This window comes from Pyrgilauda ruficollis, unplaced genomic scaffold, assembly GCF_017590135.1.
Source record: "Pyrgilauda ruficollis isolate IOZ18807 unplaced genomic scaffold, ASM1759013v1 scaffold323, whole genome shotgun sequence".
In the NCBI taxonomy this organism is placed as follows: Eukaryota; Metazoa; Chordata; class Aves; order Passeriformes; family Passeridae; genus Pyrgilauda; species Pyrgilauda ruficollis.
Genome location: NW_024524634.1, coordinates 99,482 through 119,854, shown reverse-complemented (window position 1 = coordinate 119,854; position 20,373 = coordinate 99,482). Strand labels below are relative to the sequence as shown.

General features: G+C 52.1%; 1 protein-coding gene across 2 annotated transcripts; it reads right to left on the bottom strand.

The window, feature by feature from the left end:
• Nucleotides 1-1,329: 1,329 nt before the first annotated feature.
• MAP1LC3A (microtubule associated protein 1 light chain 3 alpha) lies at nt 1,330-18,745 on the bottom strand. Of its 2 annotated transcripts, XM_041474487.1 has the most exons (5): nt 18,602-18,720; nt 18,046-18,114; nt 8,792-8,847; nt 3,048-3,154; nt 1,330-2,523 (listed from the first exon to the last, which is right to left on the bottom strand). In XM_041474487.1, exons 1-5 carry the CDS (start codon nt 18,717-18,719, stop codon nt 2,361-2,363), a joined length of 513 nt encoding a protein of 170 aa, XP_041330421.1. In that variant the 5' UTR covers nt 18,720; the 3' UTR covers nt 1,330-2,360. The 2 variants fall into 2 exon arrangements, with proteins under 2 accessions (XP_041330421.1, XP_041330422.1); XM_041474488.1 differs by lacking the exon at nt 18,046-18,114 and having other exon boundaries at nt 18,602-18,745.
• Between the last annotated feature and the right edge of the window lie 1,628 nt (nt 18,746-20,373).

Below are 20,373 nucleotides of genomic sequence, written 5' to 3'. Positions count from 1 at the left end.
GATCCCGGTTGAATGGATAAACACAGCTGTGTAAGAATGAGCAGGGCTGTTGGGTGCTCCTGAGGAGAGACTCCAGGTCTTATTCACCTTTATTTACAATTCACTGGGAGCTAAGGGCAGAGTGGACGAACAGAGAACAGCAAAGAACTGCCTGGAAAAGAGTAAGAGGAGAGATCCTGGAAGTGGTCAAACCTCAAAGACAATATCATATGGGAAGCAGCCCGGTGCAGCCGAGTGAAGGACTTGGGGCTGCTGGTGGATGAGAAGGTGGACATGTCCTGGCCATGTGTGCTGGCATCCAGAGTCCTCTCCGTGTCCTGGGCTGATCCCCCAGTGTGGGCAGCAGGAGTGGGGGGCGGATTTGCCCCTCTACCCCACTCAGGGGAGACCCCACCTGCAGAGCGGCCTCCAGCCCTGGGGCCCAGCACAGGACAGATGTGGGGCTGTTGGAGCACATCTGCATCTCCTTTAGCGCCTCCCACAGGCTGACCTGGGGCCGCTGCTGTTCAGCCCCGTCAGTTGCAGCACCCATCCCGCAGGGAGGTGGATGGGAGAGGACCCTCCCTCGGGGACTGGAGTTTAAATATCATGAGGCTGGTGCAAGGGGCAACATCCACAGCTGCTCCAGCTGCCAGGACCAGCAGGGCAGCTGTTCTCACCTACACTCTGCTGGGAGCTGTGCTCCAGCTGGCTTCCAACGTCTTCCTCCAGTGGTCTGTTGGATCTGTCTCTCACACCAGCTCCTTTCCTGGACAGAGGATTCCCTGCAGGTGTAGGACAAGAACAACACAGTGAGCTGCCCTAAGTCAGGCAAGCCCTAAGTTTTTTCAGTGCCTTAACCCTTTTCTGCTGTGCAGCGCAAAGGAAGTAAAATGAGCTGAGGAACAGGAAGACACTGACCAGCCAAAGGACCATCAGCTCCTGCCTTTGCCTGGAGAACAAGTCTGATGGAATGCTCACGGTAAGGCACAATTTCCTGCACTGCTCAAAGCTTCCCTTAAAAACAAACTTTACAAATGCCTCCACCTCAAGTTTTTCTTCCCAGATGAGGAAGTTTAATCAAAGAACAAGAGATTCTACACAGGTAGGGCAAGGACAACCATGTTTCCTGTGTCACTATCCAGTGCTCTGTTCTCTAAACCAATCTTCCCCCTTTGTCCAGCCCCTCAGTCCCAACCAGCTGCTCTTCCACAGCTTGGATTAACCAGCTCAGAAGCCTGGGCAGGTACAAACACACCAGTAAACATGGGGAACACACATCACATTTGATACACCAGACATTAACACAGACAAATGAGATGGGAACAGAACATTCCTACAAGACACAACTTGAATTGATGTTTATTTTATATATATATTTATATATATATATATATATATATATACCTTTGTATAGATTAAACTGGGGGGGATTTTATCATATACATTTTTTTGGTATAATACATGAGAAACAGGGACAAGAACATAGCAAATATAAATCAGTACATTCCTTCAGTGAACTCCTTGACACACTGAGACTGAAAAATTGCATGCAATGGGGAGACAGAGAGAAGGGAAATCAATTTTATTAGAAAAAAAAAAAAAGCCAAGATAATCTAGGTACAATCGTCAACAGAGGAGCAGCACTATAGATGGCAAACCTGTATAAATTAAAAGAAAATTCCACTCTGACATCTACTATGCTTTAAAGTGCAATGAAGCCTGATTTATTTACCTACAGAATACAGGAAAGTTTCCCCCTCTCCCCATTCCAATCTATCCCTAAAAAAAACACAACCAACCAAACCCAAACAAACAAACCAATAAAACAAATCTAAAGGATATACATTATCCACAGTCCTACAGAGACGCCTACATCTACTCAGTAGCACCAAGAATCTGATATGGGTGTAATTAAAATCAATTAAAACTCGGGAGCAATGGTAACATCTGTTAGCTGCTTCTGCAGACCTCCTGCCCTTTATGAGTGCCTGGGGGAGAGGTGGCTCTCCCTGTGCTGGGGTGACCGTGGCCCAGCGGGTCTGGCAGCAGCAGAGCACACACAGCACAGCAAGAGCAGCGCGGGGACACGGGGACAGGGGGCCAGGCCCCACGTGGGGTCTGCACGGCTGGCTGGGGGTGTCACACACCTGGGCTGGCGCCTGGGGGCAGCGGGACTGACCTACACAGAGGGGAAGGGTTGTGCGAGTCCAACACACGCCATGAGCCTCTTTGGTGACAGGGTCATGGGGAGGGAGGGAGGGAGAGGAAGGGGGTCAGCACAGCCCCCCTCTTGTGAGCCTCTGGCTGTGTTGTCTTCTGAGGCCAGGGGCCTCTGTGCCACAGTTCATCTGTCTCCACATGCCAACTCTCAGCAGCCCTCAGAAGCCAAAGGTCTCCTGGGAAGCATAGACCATGTAGAGGAAGCCATCCTCGTCCTTCTCCTGCTCGTAGATCTCCGAGATGGGGGTGGACACGCTGACCATGCTGTGCTGGTTCACCAGCAGGAAGAACGCCTGGGTGGGATTCAGCTGCAAGCGGCGCCTGTGGGGGAAAGGGCAGGAGAGGCAGGGTCAGCCCAGCTGGGGTGGGTGTCCTGACAGCCAGTTCCTCCTCCCCAGCAACGCTATTCCCTCGGGCCAGGCCTGCACAGCCAGGGCCTCCTCCCACCACTTAGGACATGGTATCCATGAGTCCAGCTGAGCGCCTCCAGGGCCTCCTGAGCCAGGATTCTGCAAAGCCCTCTTTTTCCAAGTGCTACCGGCAAGGGCAAAGCAGAGGGGCCTCTTCCCTCTGAGCAGAAGAATAAAAAGAGGGGATGGGACCCCTTCACTGCTCATGAGTGTCCCCTTGAGGGAGAGACCCCAGCCCTCCACAAGGTGCTAAGAACCTGCCCTCCCCTGCCCCCCACAATAGTTTGTACCACACACAAGGATGCTGCTGCTGCCACATCCCCATCCCTGCCCTCAGCAGCTGCCTCTGCCTCACCCTCACCCCACCACCCTGCAGTGAGTGGCCTGTGGGTGAGCACAGGCTCTCAACATGCCAGCTGATACCACCCCACTCACCGGATTATTTTGACCAATTCACTCATGTTGACATGGTCTGGGACAAGGAACTTGGTCTTATCCAGCACCGGCAGCTGTTTCTCCCCTTTGTAGCGTTCAATGATGACCTGGGGGGAAAGCCAAGGGTAAGGTTAGTCATGTTCATAGTGCCCCACACACTGGTCCCAAGGTCAGATACAAATCCAACTAGCATCGGTAGAAAAGCTGAGGTACAGCCTCACTTTGCTTCACCCTCACAGGAAACAAAACAAAAAAAGGACAGGAGCAGTGACCACCAGGCTGGCTGCAGGTGGCTCTTCATCAGTCATCTGTGCTTGAGCCAGGCAATGAACAGTGTCCAAAACAATGAACTAAAGCACCAAGTGCTCTGGCTGGCAGAGAAACAATGGGCACCCCTGGACTGATATAGATTCTTGTCCTCTGGCATGCAGGACATCTGAAGAGGAGTGAAGTATTTAACAACACTTTCTGACTGACCAAACCCACAGGTTTTGCTGGCTTGAGCTACAGACAGCTCATGATGGAGTTTCCTTCCTGCTGCCATTCAGCATCCCTCTGCCTGCTCAGGAACAGCTGTGGATATTCCCAAGCAAGCAGTTTTCAGAAGTCCCAGTGAAGCCATCCAGGCATTCCTTCAGAAAGGGGGCGTTTGGATTTCACTAGTCCCACTCCTTATGTTAAGAGGCAGACACACTGACTCTGAGAAGGATCAGAAACCCAGGGCCACTCCAGCTGTCACTGAGCTTCCCAGGCATTCCTGCATGGTGTCACCACATGGACAACCCAGCCCATCCTCCTCTGCCAGACATCTTGCTTGGAAAAGTTCTTACCATCCCTACATTCTGAAATGGCTGAATGATGATTTCTGATCCATTTTCCTGCTATTACAGTTAATGATTTTCTTCTGTGAAGCTGTTTGCTGACAGCTACAATTGCTGTTCTAAACCAGCCTGGAAATGCACCTTTTGTATTCTGAGAAACAAAGTGGCAGGAAGTTAAAGTATGGAATGTACTTTTAAGAAAAATGAAAATAAGTGAAAAATATACAGCTTAGTATGTACCCATTGCAGTGATGCTTTCTCACATCTCTCCGGCAACCTGCTGATTTCCCCACAGAGAGACTCCTGGATACTCATCAGCCCATTATCCTCTCCCACCTGAGACTGAACACTATTTTTCACTACAAGGCAATTTTTACAATTGCCGTAATTTTTATTTTCCCAAGTCCTTTCCAAAAATACTCGAGACTGCAAGTGGCTTTTGGCAGCAGAGGGACGGAGCAGCGTGCAGAGAGGAGGATCCCCAGGAGATGGCTCTGTGGAGCCAGAAGGACCAGGGAACCTCTGGGAACGCGGATTTCCCTTCCCTTTGATCCTTCCTTGACACATCAGGCCTCCGGCAGCAGCAGCAGTGGAACTCCTGCCAGCCTCCCCCAGAGGTGGATCAGACACACGGCTGGAACACTGTGGAGTCACCAGTGAGCTGGGAATGTCTGAGGAGCACCCCAGGCCGTGGGGCTGATCTGACAGGGCTGGGCTGCAGGCACTTCCCAGAGGAGCAGGGGGTGAGGTGCCTTGCTGGGGCTCTGTACCAAAACGGCCTCTGCAGAGCCCACCCTGGAAAAATCACACCCAAGGGGAGCCCAGCACCTGGGCAAGCAGCATGCGAACACTAGGTAGCTCTCTTTGGCAAAGGAGAATCTGATTAAAGAACCACTTTCTGCAACAGACTAAATAATGCATTGGGACATCCCCCACCAACCTGTTAATGGCCCTTCATCCCTCCAAGGAGGGCACAGGGAGGACAAGATGAGCAGAACCATCCTACTGCATTTAACTTGAATCTTACAAGGAGAGGCGAGTATTTTGACTCTGGGGAGAGGAGTAGTCTTGAGGGGCTGAGCACTCACAGCAGCCACATACAAGGATGCTGCTGGGAAACACACGGGCAACAGTGGCCCTTCAGCTTTTTGGTTTGCACAGAGAAGCAGCTACACAGCTGGTGTTTGTACCTTTACCTGCAGAGAGGGCCCTGCACACCTGGATGATGCCTCAGTTTTCACAAGAGCAGGACCAGAGGCCAGCATCTCTCATTACCAGCCAGGTCCATCCCAAGAAGAACCACCTTCAGATTAATCCAAGAATGGGATACAATGGCTGTGCTGGCTCTTGGAGCAGCAGCTGCCTTGTGCCCTGAGCAGACACAGAGCCTCTCATGTAGAACAACTCCAAGAGTTTCTGTTCCCAGAACATGAGCTGCTATTTGGGTAACCCAGCTATGAGAACAGGTGGCCAGTGGACAAAACGTTCTTGTGTAGCTCTGGAGGGAAAAGCATGATCAAATGCTAAAGTTACATCCCTGCGGGTGTACACAGCCACCTCCCATTCCATATCCTCTTCCAAGCTGCTGCCTTGAGCCAGGGGCTCCTCAGCATGGGACACCTGCTCTTGCAGAAGGAACAGATCTCTGCAGAAATCATGAGTGGGCACAGGTGGGGAGGGGAAACACTCAGGGCAGAGCCTGAAGTCCCAGTCCCGCTGCAAAGGGGGCTTGGACAGCACTTATGAATACAGCCTTTGTTCTGGGGCCAGTCTGGAGAGATGGAAAGTTTGGTAGGGAATATGGCCAGATGTGGTGGTCAACAGAGGCAAGGAGTGAGGTTGGGAACCAGGAGTGAGGTTGGGAATGTATTCCTAGCAGGCACAGAGGCTCAAATGTGTGTATGTAACACCTCCCTGGCATCCATGGCCAGGCACAGAGACACAGACACACACAGACCTCACACGAGCACAGACTGCACCAGCCTCACCCTGTCCCCCTCTGGCAGAGCAGGGTGCAGGTGCTTTAGTCACAGCAGACACAGGAGCCCTCAGTCAAAAAGGTGCTCTGGGGTTGATCCATCCAGAGTCATGTCAGTGCTGGACACTGGATTTGCAACTCCCCAGAAGAGCCCTCCCAGGAGCCCAGAGAAGGCTGTCCCTTCCTCTGAATCCGTAATTTGGGTTTCCATCCACGCCTGTGCCAGGGCTGGGCATTATGTGGGATCTCCCACCTGCCACTGTCTCTCCATGCTCCTCTGGGGGTGCTCAGATGAACCCAGCAGAGCCCTCTCTGCATAGCCCAAATACCCCCTCAGCCCTCCCTGCCAGCACCAGGGGTGGCCCTGCCTTCAGCCCCCTCTACAGCCCACAGCTCACCAGGCCTGCCTGAATTTAGCACTGCAGGGCTTTGGGAAGTAGTTTGCTCCCACTGCTGCCCAGCACAAGCTGCTCCCCAGCAATTTCAGACTCGAGGGTTCAGTCATCTCCAGAAAGGTCCCTGGGGCTGAGAGCAGGCAGGGACAGTGCAGGGGGGACAGCTCCCTGTCCTCTAACAAGACAGAAGATGATTTTGAAAACATATATTGAGGCTGTGGATGGGGGTCCCAGTGAAAAGGCTGGAAGTTCTCTGCTTGCTCTGACTGCCCAAAGAGGAACTGCCCTGCGAGGAGCAGCTGGGGATTTCTTCCCAACACAGCTGAGCATGAGCAGCCCCTGCTACCAGCACAACAATCTCACCTTCTCAGCAGGTGTGCCTGTGGTCAGCATCTTCTGCCAGAGCAGGCAGCTCAGGGAAATGCAGAGACAGCAAAGGAGCCCCTGGCATGAGGTGGACAGGGGACCTGGCTCCTGCCTGTGTCCTTATTACATGTGCCAGGGGGGCAACCTGGGATGTGACATCCCATGAAAGAGAAGCCAAGAACTCCACATCAGTCCCTTCCTCAGCTTTCCCTGCAAGTACACTCATGGAAACAGGAGAGACGTGCTCTTCCCTGGGCACACAGCCAGGCCGTGCCTTCTGCAAATCCTCCTGGCCCCCTCTCAAGGCAAAAGGGACTCGCCCAAGGACTCTGGCTGGAAACTGGAGATGCAGGAGGGCAGCAGGTGCTGCACAGCTTTGCCGTGGTTTCCATCAGCAGTAAGGGTGTGACCTTGGATCTCCCTAACTCCCCTGGGCTGGGCACTCAAACCCCTCTTCTGATTCCAAGTGCCTCTCCAGGGAAGCCAGTCACTTGGAAAACACAGCTCCTGTCTTTCACAGATGACCAAGACCTTCCTACAGCTGATGAGCCTATAGTGCTTGGACCCATGACAGTGTTCACACCACACTCCTGCACGAGGCTCTGGTCACTGCCCAGCACTGAAACCTGCCCTGGGAGAGAAGAGAGACAGCACCAAGCTGCTCTTGGGGTCTAACAGGAACCAGGCCTTTAGAGACAGCAGTGACACAAACACAGCTGGACCCCACAAGCCTTCATGACCCTTCTCACCTCCTGATTATTTTTACCCCTCCAGCAAAACTTGCAAAACTTGTGGTGTTGACTCCAACACAAAGAGCACTCCAGCCATGGGAGCTCTCCCACCATGTCTCAGTAATGCCATAGAACTCTGCCTGTGGATGCACAGCTGTGGCTCCTTCTGTCCATTCCCCAAGCAGCACACATTTGTATGCAGGCACCTGATACATGCACACGTGACCATTTTATGTACAACTTATTTCGAGCCTGGCTTTACTGCCAGAGCCTGAATGCACTGCAATTAGCTCTGCCACAGCTCTGGAGAAATGCAGAGCCAGTCTAAGCCATTAATACCACATTAAAAGCAGAGGTCTATCAAGATGTTGACGACCTGGAGGACTGGTACCCAGGGTACTGTGAGGGGCAGGCCCTGCTCTGCTGGGCTGGAAACACGTGAACATCACGTGAACACCACAGTGGTGGCGGGAGGAGAGGAGAAGAAAGAATTCTTCTGGCTAGAAGACACTGTGCTAAAAACTAAACAAGAGTGAGGCAGAAGTGGACTAAGATGGGCCAAGAGCAGTTTGAGTCTTGAAGGCCAAATGCTGATAGCCTACAATTTTAAGACAAGGTTGATGTTCATCCAACACTAAGAGGGAGCTGAACTAGGAATCCTGTATTTTTGGTCACAGATTCTGTGATATAGCAAACAGTAAGATGAGCAAGCCCCAAGTACATAATTTCATAGAATCATGGAATGGTTTGGGTTGGAAGGGACCTTAAAGGTGAGGAGGGACACCTTCCACTAGACAAGGCTGCTCCAAGCCCTGTCCAACCTAGTCTTGAACACTTCCAGAGATGGGATGTTCCTCCAAGTTCTCCAACTTCTCAGGAAGAGCAGCAAATACTAAGGTGGGAACTCAAAAGCACACTCATAGCCAAAGAGCAACTCAGCATATTAGGTGTGACATGGGCAGGAAGAACTGCAAGTTCATGGTGTCTCACCTGTGCCTGTCAACTACAGATGCTGGGACAGCACAGAATGGGTATGAATGATCCTGGAAGAGACTCTGTGCTTTCAGTGCAGCAAAGATCAGCCCACACGTCTTTCTCTGGGCACAGAAATCCTTACCAGGCTATCCAAGAAAAATTAGGTAGCTACTACAGCCAAAACAAAAGCCATTTCAGAGTTTTCTCCTACTGCACTCGCTTGGAAATAGATTTGAGATTAAATCAGTCCCCTCCCTCCAGGGCAGCATGGAGCTTTAGAGCCAGACTGTCCTTTGCACTGCAGAGAACACGTCTGCTATTGAGCAGCTGGCACACACAAGGCACTGGAGGCTCATGGGGACCATCCTGTGTTGATTCCAGGTAGCAAAGTTTTGCAAGCTCTATGGAGGCCACCCAGGAGCACAGAGGGGTCCTGAGAACAAAGCCTGACACAGAAGAGTGAGAACAATTCACTTACTGGGATTTTGTTTGGATGCTGCTCTCGGATCTGCTGCACTTCTTTACAACGATCCGCTGCAGAGAAAGAGGTAAAGAAATCAAGTTAGAAACACTTGTGTGTGGTAGGGCAGGCAGAACTGGGGTACCCATCCTTCAAGCCACAGCCTGACCCAGAGAGAGGGACATTTCCCAAGGAATGCACATTCTCCTCACCAGGCCTTTTCTGAGCATGGTCTGCCAGATGTCACCTCCAGTGACCAGCCCTTCACGGCTTCCTACTGCCCCAGCCACCCCCCAGGCTGGGACACGCCACTCTGCCTGGTGAAACTGGGCAGCACACCTGGAAATCAGGACAGTGAAAGGAGACCATAAAGCTAACAAAATTAACTTTATTCCACCCTAAGCACATGCAGCTCCTGGCAATGGGTGCAGGGCAGCAGCACAGCTTTAGGGGCTGTGCTCTGCAAGTTCAGGCTCGATGTGTCTCCTGGATGCTTCCCCCAGGGAGACAATTCTCCAGCTGGGGTGGGTTTTAGCCATTTCCTCCTGCCTGTTGCGCACTTCCAGGCACTCTCTGGCACAGTGCCTGGTTCCACAAGAGCTGCATCTCGCCAAGGAGGACTCCTTTCCTAGCACAGAGCTATGGAGCAGCTACAACAGCTCTTGGCCTGACAGAAAGCATTTCTAGGCCTGGAGGCAGGAAGAAAACCTTAAGCAAGGAGATGACCCACATACAGATGGACTTTTCCTGCAGTTGTTCTCACACTTTCTATTTCTATTCCATTTTCCTCCAGAGTTTATTGACACACACAACAGGCAGCACAAAGCTTGTGCACTCTTCCAGTTTACAGGAGAATTCCTATACCCCTCACTGCTTTACTAGAGGGCTCTCCTCTTTCTGCCACCCAAAGCAGCAGAAAGCAGAGGCAGAAGCAGTACCAGAGCCAGGGAGGGCTCTGTGTTTGCTCTTCCAGGGACACTACAGACCTGCCCTCCTCCTGGAACTGCCACTACTCTGGGAAGTGCTTCACAGCCTACAGCTGAAATGCCCAAAAACTACCCCAGGGGGTGAAGGTCAGTGACTACACACTGCCTAGAAAAGAGAACTGGGTATTGAAGGATCTTCACGGGATCATCATGGCAACAGCTCCAGCCCGACTCCCCTCACCAGCTGACACAGCCCCAGCTCCCCATGGCCCACTGGGATAATGGAGGGCAGGATAAATGCATGTGGCTGAGTGCTTTCTCCTCAGAAACACTGATAATTTCTCCTCAGAGCACTCAATAAAACCTTACTGCTTATATGTTGAATTTGGCTAGATATGACTTCGGGAGGAAACTGGAGTTTCTTTAAAAGCCACAAGACTACAAAATCACCAGATCACAGAAAGTTTTGAGCACCATTTCTGCCTCCTCTGAGAGGAAAATATCGTTCTACTAGGAACTGTTGGATCTTTTATTCCGTAGGACTCCATAGGCAAGCAACACAGAGCAAGATTATTTGGATTTCATGAAAAATTCAGGCATGTTTGTTTTGGGTTTTATGACTGAAGATGCAACTTCTCATGTTTCCTTTTTATCCAATCCAGTGCTCCAGGGATCCAGAGTTATTCTTGTGATACAAACAATTTTCCCCTGAGGTACCACTCAGCCAGGGAGTCACACAGACATCAGCAGCACACGTGACACTGGTACAGAGACACCTCCCTGGTAATGCCGAAGGACATGGTTCCAGCAGCACCCAGCCCACATCACCCAGCTGGAGCAGAAGCAGCTGCCCCCTCCCACAGAGCCCCATTCCCACTTGTGTCCAGGATGGAGTATCCAAAAGACTGGAGATCCAGAGCTCAACTGGACAACACTGATCACCATGGAAATTCCAGCAGCTTGCTCAGACTTCTGGGTGTTAACAGAGCCTGCAGAGCTGTGTCCTCATGTTTGGCCAGTCATCCTGGCTTCAGTGTCCACCCTAGCCTGCTTCTCTCTCCATGTAACCGATGGCCATGTGGATGAGCTTCCCAAACACCATGTGCTGCCCTGCAAGGTCACAGGACTCTTTGTACAGGAAGCCCCAACAATGCAGGTAATTGTGAGAAGGTTCAGAGAAGGAATTTGCGGAAGGCATGTTATGAAGGCTAGTAAATGAAGATAATCTTGGAGCATCCAACTAGGCCAGGCTGCGTGTGCCAAAGGGCAGCCACATGCCAGACATCCCTTCCTGCTCCCTGGAAGCATCACCAACTACAGCACAAGATGACACAAGCCATCACCACCTCCATTTACACAGTGGGAACAGAGGTGCCTCCTGCTCATTACACTGAAAAAGGTGCCACACAGAGAGGAAGAGGGTCCATCATGACTCCAGCTGCACATCAGTGCCTCAGGATCCCACCCCTGGGACCACAGTCCTCTGTCCTCCACAGGGAACAGATGGGTGCCTTGAACAGAGGTGGCTGCTGCAGAAAGATCCTTCCAGGTCTTGCTGACTCCATGCTCAGGAGGAATCAAGGGCACGAGACACCAGTGACAGAGCTCCCAGCAACTCTCAAGTCTGGTGGGCCACAGTGGAAGCTCCCCTGTCCCACCCTTTAAAACCTGCCACATGCCCAGGACCTGTTCCCTCTGGCCAGCAGGATCCAGGGCATTCGCAGCCTTCCTGACCTCAGGGGACCCTGTGGCAGGAGGCTGATCTGCAGGTGACCACAGGGGAATGGCAGCAGGTGCTGCTTTACTCCAGGGGCTGCTGGATCTCTCCAGAACGTCCATGGATTGCAACTACAAACACCTCAAGCACTGCACTTCTTCCTCTGGCCTGGAATCACTCACTTCAGAAACTCCATTCAGGAAGGCAGTTGGCAGCAATCCCACCTAAGGTGCTCAGGCTCCTGAACCTACAGGCAGAAGTCTGCAGGACACCTGAAGCACTGCTAAAGAGCACACTCTGTCCCATCCTAGCCTTGGAGAGCCAAGGAAGCAGGCTTGGCAATCAGGAAAAGCTGCATCAATCCCTGGGGGATTTCTGTGCACACAGGAGTTCAGGCACAAGAGATCTCCAGCAAGAGATAGTGATGGTCACCCACACCCTCCTCAGCCTGGGGTGGGAGCCAGAGGCTGAGCCTGTGACTCATGAAAGCATCAACATCACACAGCAGGAACAGGTATAAATACCAGCCTTAATTCAGTGTCTATACAGTCTAATCTAAGTCACAGGAAAACAGAAAAAGGGGTTAAAGGGCACTTCAGAGAAACCTGGCTGGAGGTGCCAGCCCAGCACCCAAGCCCCCACAGTGCTGACGACAGGCAGGTTGCCCCCACCCCAGCAGGGTCTGCACACTCACATTCATACACCACAGGCCTGGTCTTACAAGCTTTGTTTTCCTCCTGCAGCTCTCCCAAACTGTGCTGAAGTTGAGACTTTCCCCATCCCTGCAGCACCTGGCCACAGTTAATGCTTAGCCAATGTGCAGAGCAAACCAGAGCTGTTCACACAGTCCTGTCCCCATCCATGTTCTCCTCCTCTGCTCCCTCCTCGCTGCCAGGGCAGCAGAACACCACACCTGACTGTAGCAGCTCAGAGGCTCCACACGAGAGGGGCTAGAAGGGCTCCAGCCTCCTGCTGCTCCAAGGAGCTGAGCAAAGAGTGATGACCTGCATGAGAGGGAAGAGCCCCACCCATGCTCCAGCTGTGGGCACCACATCTCTGCCTTGAGGGAAGCCAGACTTCTCCCTAGTGCCAGGATGTCAGGCCTCAAGATGGCAGCAAGACAAAAAACACACAATTTTATTGGTTATTCCCAGGGAAACTTCTCTGCTAGGGCCTACTGAAAGACAGGAGTATTTTTGTAACATTGCATATGTCGGGAAATTGCCTATTTCTCCTCCAACTGCTGTTTCAACTGTTAAGTACCAACAGCAAGGCTTGCAAATTGCCCAAAACACCAGAATCTTGGCTATTTTCTTGACTGAGGTCCTTCCCAAGCTGTGCTCCAAAAGATGTGAGCACACAGTGTATCCCATGGCAATGCAGGATGAGATCATTATGGCAGTTGAGAAGAGTGGAAAATTTTAAGCCACACTTTGCAAACATTAACCTTTTTTATCAGCTGTGCCCAGGAGCTCTGGCCACGGGAGCCAGGTCCCTGCTGTGCTGGGCGCTGTGCAGACACAGGATGAAAGGACAGTCCTGGATGCAAAACAGCCTCAGCAGACAAAAGATACAGATGGTGGGACAGAAGGAAAACACACGGCAAGTCCTCCAACAGTGCTGTTGCATAAGGGGCACCATTTTTCAGGAGATTCTAGACAAGCACTGCTCAGGCACTGGTGCTGCCCCAAGGCAGCAGATGGGCGATAGGGAGAGGCCCTGCTGCCTGTGACCAGCAGGAATGCTGCTAGGAAAACACCAGTAAGAACAAATACCACCTGGAAACCTCATCAGCTACCAGATCAACAGCTCCTGAGCTGGGCAAGGGCTGTGTGCAGAGAGCAGAGACCAGAAATGCAGCCGTGAGCTACTGCCTCTCCTGTGTCCCACAGCTCCGGAGTGTACAGACATCCCTGGCACCTCCAGCAGGCTGCTGGCCCTGTGGCTTCTCTCTGCCATCCACACAACACCCTGCCAGCCAGCCCGGAGAGGGATCTGCCTAAGATTTGAAGCAGATGCAAAAATGAACGTGTTTCTTCAAGAAGCTGCTGTGGTCAGTCCCAGGGCAGAGTGCTGCTAAAGCATGGACTTCTCTCCAAGAGATTTTCTGCCAGGAGAGGAGGAATTGGATGGTTTGAAGTCAGGATGTGTGTGGGATGAGCTGGCAAGTGCTGGAGACACAGGCCAGTTATGCAGGTCATTCCACATGAACATCAATGACTATTTCTGTAATATCACACCACGCTAAGGCCACGCACCTCTAACCACCAGGAAACACCCAAATTTGTGAGTGTGTCATGGCTCACCCAGCACCTGACCTGACCTGTCCTTGCCCAGTACTCCTCCTCAGGCCAGAGGTGCTGCAGGAGGAGTGAGAGACTCCCACATCCAGGAAGGAAGGAGGTTGTGCCCAGGCCAGGTGTCCTCAGCACCCCAGAGGGTGCTTGTCCCAGGCTCCATAGGACAGCAGCACTGCAGAGACCTGACAGTGCTTCTGATTGTCAGGTTTATTTTATTTGACTGTCTGCGAAGCTGGGTGCTCCGGACAGGACAAATGACTCAGGACCAAACCCACACTGCCCTGAACCTAAAAACTTTGAACTGATAAAAACATATCTCTGCATCATGGAATAGGTGGAGCCTAAAGCTCCACTGTCCCTGGAAGTTATTACCAGCATAAGCATGGAGCAGTGGATGCTCTGTCTTCATGACTCTCCATCCCACCACCACAGCTGCAATACCAGATGTGCAGTGTCTGGGAGGAGTTTGGAATGCCAGGTTCGTGGAGCCCTGTCACTGCAGAAGGATCTTAGCAGCCTTATTCATTTGCAAAAATTCCCAATCTTCCTGGCTCCAGAACAGAGCTTGAAAATGGATTGTAAAACACAAACAGGAAATACCTTCATTTTTCTTAGCAGTTTAAAAATGTAGCAGGAGTATGATTTTGAGCCTGGCTCCAGGAATGAGCATTTGCATATGGCAAATCACGATAAGGGCTCAGCTCGTGATCAAGCAGAGCCACACCACAACTGTGAACTCTAAATACATGTCAAGACACTTGTCCTCTGGTTGTACAGTATCACTGGAGTGACAGGACAAGGCAGAATGGCATTAAACTGCCACAGGGCAGGGACGGATGGATACTGGGAAGGAATTCTTCCCTATGAGGGTGGGGAGGCCCTGGCACAGGGTGCCCAGAGCAGCTGTGGCTGCCCCTGGATCCCTGGCAGTGTCCAAGGCCAGGCTGGATGGGGCTTGGAGCAGCCTGAGAAAGTGGAAGGTGTCCCTGCCATAGCAGGGGGTGGGATGGGATGGACTTTAAGGCCCATTCCAAACAAAACCATTCTGGGATTCTGTGATCCACCCCTGCCATGGACTGTGTAGGATGAGCACTGGACCTCCAATCATCCAAACAACTTAAAACTCACTGCACCCTCTGGGAATGAGGGGGAAACGGGCGGCACCTTCTGTGTCATGTCAGGACGGCAAAGGGAGTATTTACATCACAGTTTCAGATAAGGAACTGGTTTTTTGCTCAACATTCAATCACAGTTTCACTATCCTTGGTAAAGCAACACCAAGTTCCCTCTGTATCCTTGGGAGGCTGCCATGCCAGGGTTTCCCTCTGCCTGCTGCATGACCTTCCACCTGGACAACCTTCCCATCCATCTCCAAGACAGCACATTTCTCAGAACTACTCAGGACACTTCAAACTGCTCAAAGAAAGACCTGGCACTGCTGGCAGGACTATATTTTGGTGCAGCCCACTGTGCATCTGCATGCACCAAGAGCCTTTGCCCAGCACAGTTCACGGCTATTTGTGCACCAACAGGCCTGGACATGCACAGATGCTTTGAGGACACATGCCAGACACCAGTCTTGACTTCATTCCTGCATTTTCTCTCACAGCCTTAAACCACCTTCTGAGGACAAAAGGCAGCAAACAAGAGCATGACAGAGCTGGTAGTGTTTACACACTGCCAGTCAACCACAGAATGTCACCCGAGCAGGTGACACACTGTGAGACCTCCCAGGTGACTCTCCTGGCTGTGATCCCTGCTGGGACTGACCACAGAAGGAACACCAAAGCCAAGGGACATAACTTATCCATGGCTCATGGCTACTCAATGACAGAGGTGGCAAGGGCCTAGCACGCTGACAGCCTCTGGATTCACCAGTCTCCACCCTTCTGGCTCAAAGGAAGATCTGAAGTTTTCATAGTGGAAAAAGAAAAAATTAAGTCATGAACAAAACACACAAGTTTTATTATCCCTGGCTGCCAGTCAGGACCTTGTGTTATATGAAAGAATAATAATAAAAAAAATCAAAATTTGTGGTCTACATGTCAGTCTGGCTTTTGTTCTGGAAGCCTGTTCAGTTCTTCAACGCTGATAATTACCCCCACATCCAGTCAAGTCACAGAATGTCCTCAGTAATTAATCCAAGACGCAGGCAGCTAAGCAGCAACTTGGAGCAGCATCCTCCTCTCAAGGAATCCCAGCTCTCAAAGCACAACTGCCAGAACAGACACCCAAGAATCAGCCAAGGGCTGACCTCACATCAATATCCAGATGTTTTTCCAAGCCACCAATGAGCAGAACTGTTGTGATAAGCACAGGATGGTGTGTGAGGCAGACAATTCAGCCACTGCTGGTCTCTCAGTGGGTACAGGCAGGCTGGCTCGCACTGGATGAGTCCCCAGGGACGCCGCTCCCCAGAGCCAGCAGGGGTTTGCTCCACACCCACCACTGCCTTTCCTCTGAAGAGGAGTGGCTTCCCACAACCAAAGGCAGATCTCCCAGAGGATGGAACCTGGGATAGGATCACTCTGTCCACAGAGGCTGAGGTCAAACCTCTGTTTGTCACCAAGCCAGGGGCTCCAGCTGAGCCACCAGACACACGCAGGTGTGTTCCTGCCTCTGTTCTTGCCGGACACGGGGGCACGGGACCGAGGTGCTCTGGGTCATCCAGGCCGTGTCCATCACCACACTGGTTTTGTGCTGCACTGAAAACACAGCTGGCAGCTGCTGCCAGCCCCATGCAAACCCCGCTTCAGGAGCGGTGGGACAATGCTCCCAAGGACTCGTGTTCCTTTCGGGAAGTGCAACGGTGTCGTCAGGCTGCTGCATGCTCTCACTACTGCCAGGACAGCCTGTTCCTCTGACACAGACCACAGCTTTGTTCTGGGAATTGTTCTGGACTCCTGCAACAGATCTGAACATGCCTCAGCCTCTGGGTTCAGCAGATGGATGCAGAGGGTGGTGCCACATTTTACCCCCTGCACCCACAGCAAGGACATCCTGCTGCCAAGGACCTGCTCTCAGAGCTCAGCTGCCCACCAGGGACAGCACCTGAGCTCACGGGACGAGTCACTGCTCCATGCCCTCCACACACCTCGGATCAAACCCCTGGTGTTTCCCAGCCAGTCCCCTTCTCAAGTCCTCAACAATGATGAAGAGAAATCAGGAAATTTTACTCAGGAGAGACACAAGACCAAGCAGATGAACAAACATAAGGAATTCACAGAAAAATTGCAAAAATACAAGAAGGGGGAACACAAGCACTGAGGAAAGCAGAATCTTCACAGAGGAGCAGCAGCCCAAGACCTAAGGCAGCCACTTGCCATGAAACTGGAGCCTGGGTGCCTTTTGTAAACAGCCATAGCCCTGACTCTGCCTTTTCACTGCTTTTTTGGAACTGTTCCATTTCTGTAAAGTTTTGAAGCCTTAAAAATTAAGCCATTCTGAGGGTACAGAATCGCTGGAGATGTTTTCCACCAGCCCTCTCCAACTGCATTGTAAACAATCGCTTCCTGCTCCTGTTGTGTAATGATTCAAAGACAAAAACAAGCCGTATTTACTTTCTCCAACAGAGTAATTCCAGCCCTGACCCAAAGCAACTGCGGGGGCTGCCAGGCCTCCTCCTCCTCCCCTCCTCCTGGCTCAGCTCTGCAGCCCAGTCAGCTGAGAGAGCAAAAGGGCAGAGGAAAGTACAGAGAAACAAGGAGCACTTGCAGTTGCCGGCACCGAACTCCCTCACTCCCCTGTCCCTCCTGGGCTATTTTAATCCTGCTTTCTTTCAACTGCTCTGAGCCTCAGATTTTGTTTTCCTTCTGGCTCAAAGAAAGTCTGAGCAATCCACAAAGGCAAACCAGTCTCCTCTTAACCATAATAAGCTGATTCTCACCAGTGTAACAGTAGGTAGTTACTAAGGGGCTGATTTAGGACTTTGCTGGTTTTAAGACATAGCTTAGGAGAACACAGCAGGGTCCCAGCAAGGATCCCAAGCTCCCTGGCTTCGGCTGGTTCTTGTTTGTGCGTGTTCCCTTGGCTCGGTCCTGTGGCAGGCGAGGGCTGGGTAAGCATTCAAGGCCAGAAAGGTTGTGCCAATGAAATACCAAATATTTACAGTTTCCAAGAGAGAAGCAAGGGGCTGGATCAGCAGTTTTCAGCAGGCAAAAGCTCCAGTTTTAAAACTCATGTAGGAAACGCCCTCACCTGCGTTTGGACAGTCTCTGGCACAATATGAGGTTTTTTTATGCCATGAAAACACTGCTTTCAGCATTATACAGCGAGTAAAGCTCAAATGCTACCCCCTCCCCAGGAATTTAACCTGCCAGAAACACACACCTCTCTGCGCCAGCTGGCAAAGGTCAAGGGAAACAGCAGCTGGTGCTTCCTCGGATTCCGCTGTCGGGTCTGGAGATAAAAATATGGGACTTTCTACAGTCACCTCCTCACCTTTTGAGCGTCCCCACCAAGCACCTCTGACAAAGGGGTGGGGAGGATGTGAGCACTGACTGCCCTGTCTCCACAACCGTCACACAGGGCGTGCGACATCCTGGGACAACAACCGCCCCAACGCCGCCGAGATGGGGAGCGCGGAAGGCGGTTTTTGGGGAGGTCTTTGTGTTCTGACAGTGAAAAGGGACACCCGGCCACCGCCCTCGTCCCGGGCATTCCACGGCCCCTTGCGGCCGCCACCGCGCCCCAGCGACCCCGGTGCCCGGGAGAAGCGGAGACACAGCGGGGATAGCCCGGGGACATCGCCGCGCTCGGGCCGGGCGCGGTGCCGCCCCCGCGGTGCGGGGCCGGCCGGGATGACATCACCGCGCGGCGGCTGCGGCACCGCCGCCCCCGCCCTCCCTCCCTCCCGCGCGGCCGCTCCCGGCCGGCCCCGGCTCACCGAAGGTGCGGCGCTGCTTGAAGGGCCGGTCCGAGGGCATCGCGGCGGGACCGAGACGGCACCGGGACCGGGCGGCTCCGTCTGCGCTGGGGCTGCGGCGGAGCGGCGGTGACGTCATCGGGCACCGCCCATAGGGGGCGGGGATTGGCCCGTCCGGGGCCCCGCCCACCCCCGCGACCCCGGAGCTGCGCCCCGGCGGGCCCTGCAATGGCCCGGGGGCCGCGGAAAGCGCGGAGCCACCCCCGGGTTTGGGCTGGAAGGGGCAGTACAGCTCAGCCCGTGCCACCCTCTGCCGTGGCAGGGACACCTTCCACTATCCCAGAGTGCTCCAAACCGCGTCCCACCCGGCCTGGGACACTTAAAGGATGGGACAGCCACAGCTTCTCTTGGCACCCTCTGCCAAGCCTCACCACCCTCACAGGGAAGAATTCCTTCCCAACATCCAATCGAAATCTCACCTCTTTTAGTCTAATTCCCTCTTGTCCTGTTACTATCTGCCCCTCTCTTTTTTATAAGCCCCAACATGGGAGAGAGCAGCTGCTGACACGAGGATGGCTGTGCCATAGGAGCGCTGTGGCAGAGCATCCCCATTTCCTGATGGGACATAACGGTTTATTCAGAGGTGACCCCAAACACGAGCATTTTTTCCAGTTCTGATGGAGCAGAGTGCCTGAGGGCCTTGCTTAAGGCAGCAGAAGTACACCTGGGCTGGGATTTCCGGAGGTGCTCAAAGCACAGAGGTGTCCATGACTCTGGCCTGCAGTGGCGTCTGCTGGACATCTTCCAAGTGTCACTGCCAGCTTTGGGCAGCAAACGTGGCTGTTGTGAGCAGGGTGGAGGAGAAGGAAGGATTGTGGGGATGAAGCCACAACAGCTCAGACCACAGATTCCAGCCAACAAACCTGGGCATGAACTACTCTCTCACAGATGCTCCGACATTTGCAATTCCCACATCTACCCCAATCATCTCCCTGCTAATGGGCCCGTTGTTTTCCCTGCTGCATTAACAGCCATGGCTATGCTGAATATATTAAAGCCTGCAGCACAACTACAAATAGGGCAGCTATTTCTGGAGCTGGTAAATGAATCAAAAACAACTGCAAACAGAGCATCAGTGTTTCACCAGGTCTAATCTCCCTCCTCACTGCACGCCACAACAGGAGCTGTATCGTGCAGAGCACTGTCTCATTGTTACAGTGAATTGGCACAAAACAGGAATGAACACAAAATGTTAAAGGATTAAGTACAACCTTGGTAAAAAAAAAAATACATTAGAGATGTAGTTTTGAAAGAACTGCTCCAATTATTATGTCACCAATTTAAACAAATATATATTTAATGAGAATTGAAGAAATTCTTGTTTCCTTGTTGAGTTTACCCAAGAAAGAAAACACTTTCATGGCCAATATAATGGATTTTCCTTGACCAAGCAGTAGTTAAACAAGCACATACTGGTAAGGAAGTATAAACTCTTCAGATTCACTTTCATAATTAAGATACAAGTAGAGATATTAATCTCTGATATAGGTCCTGTTTGTCAGAGAATACTGAAGGGAAAGCAGTAATGTTGAATCAGACATGGCAAGTGATGACCCTTACAGACTTCATCTGTATGGGACTTGTTACTATTGCTATAAAGCATGAACCTCTTTTCAATGAGAGGAATGTGAAAGTCTTTCCAATTTAGTGATGTGACCCCTGGTTTTATCCATGCAGACCTCCTTGCAGGACTGGGGCCATAATTCCACAGAATACTATTCAGACACCTGGAA

Excerpts from the sequence above, each read along its gene's own strand:
- MAP1LC3A (XM_041474487.1), bottom strand. The coding sequence starts at position 18,719 with ATGACGTCACCGCCGCTCCGCCGCAGCCCCAGCGCAGACGGAGCCGCC. Across the intron at positions 18,115-18,601 it reads CAAGCAGCGCCGCACCTTCG|ACCCGACAGCGGAATCCGAG; the intron begins GTGAGCCGGGGC and ends TTTTATCTCCAG. Across the intron at positions 3,155-8,791 it reads AGCATCCAAACAAAATCCCA|GTCATCATTGAACGCTACAA; the intron begins GTAAGTGAATTG and ends CTTTCCCCCCAG.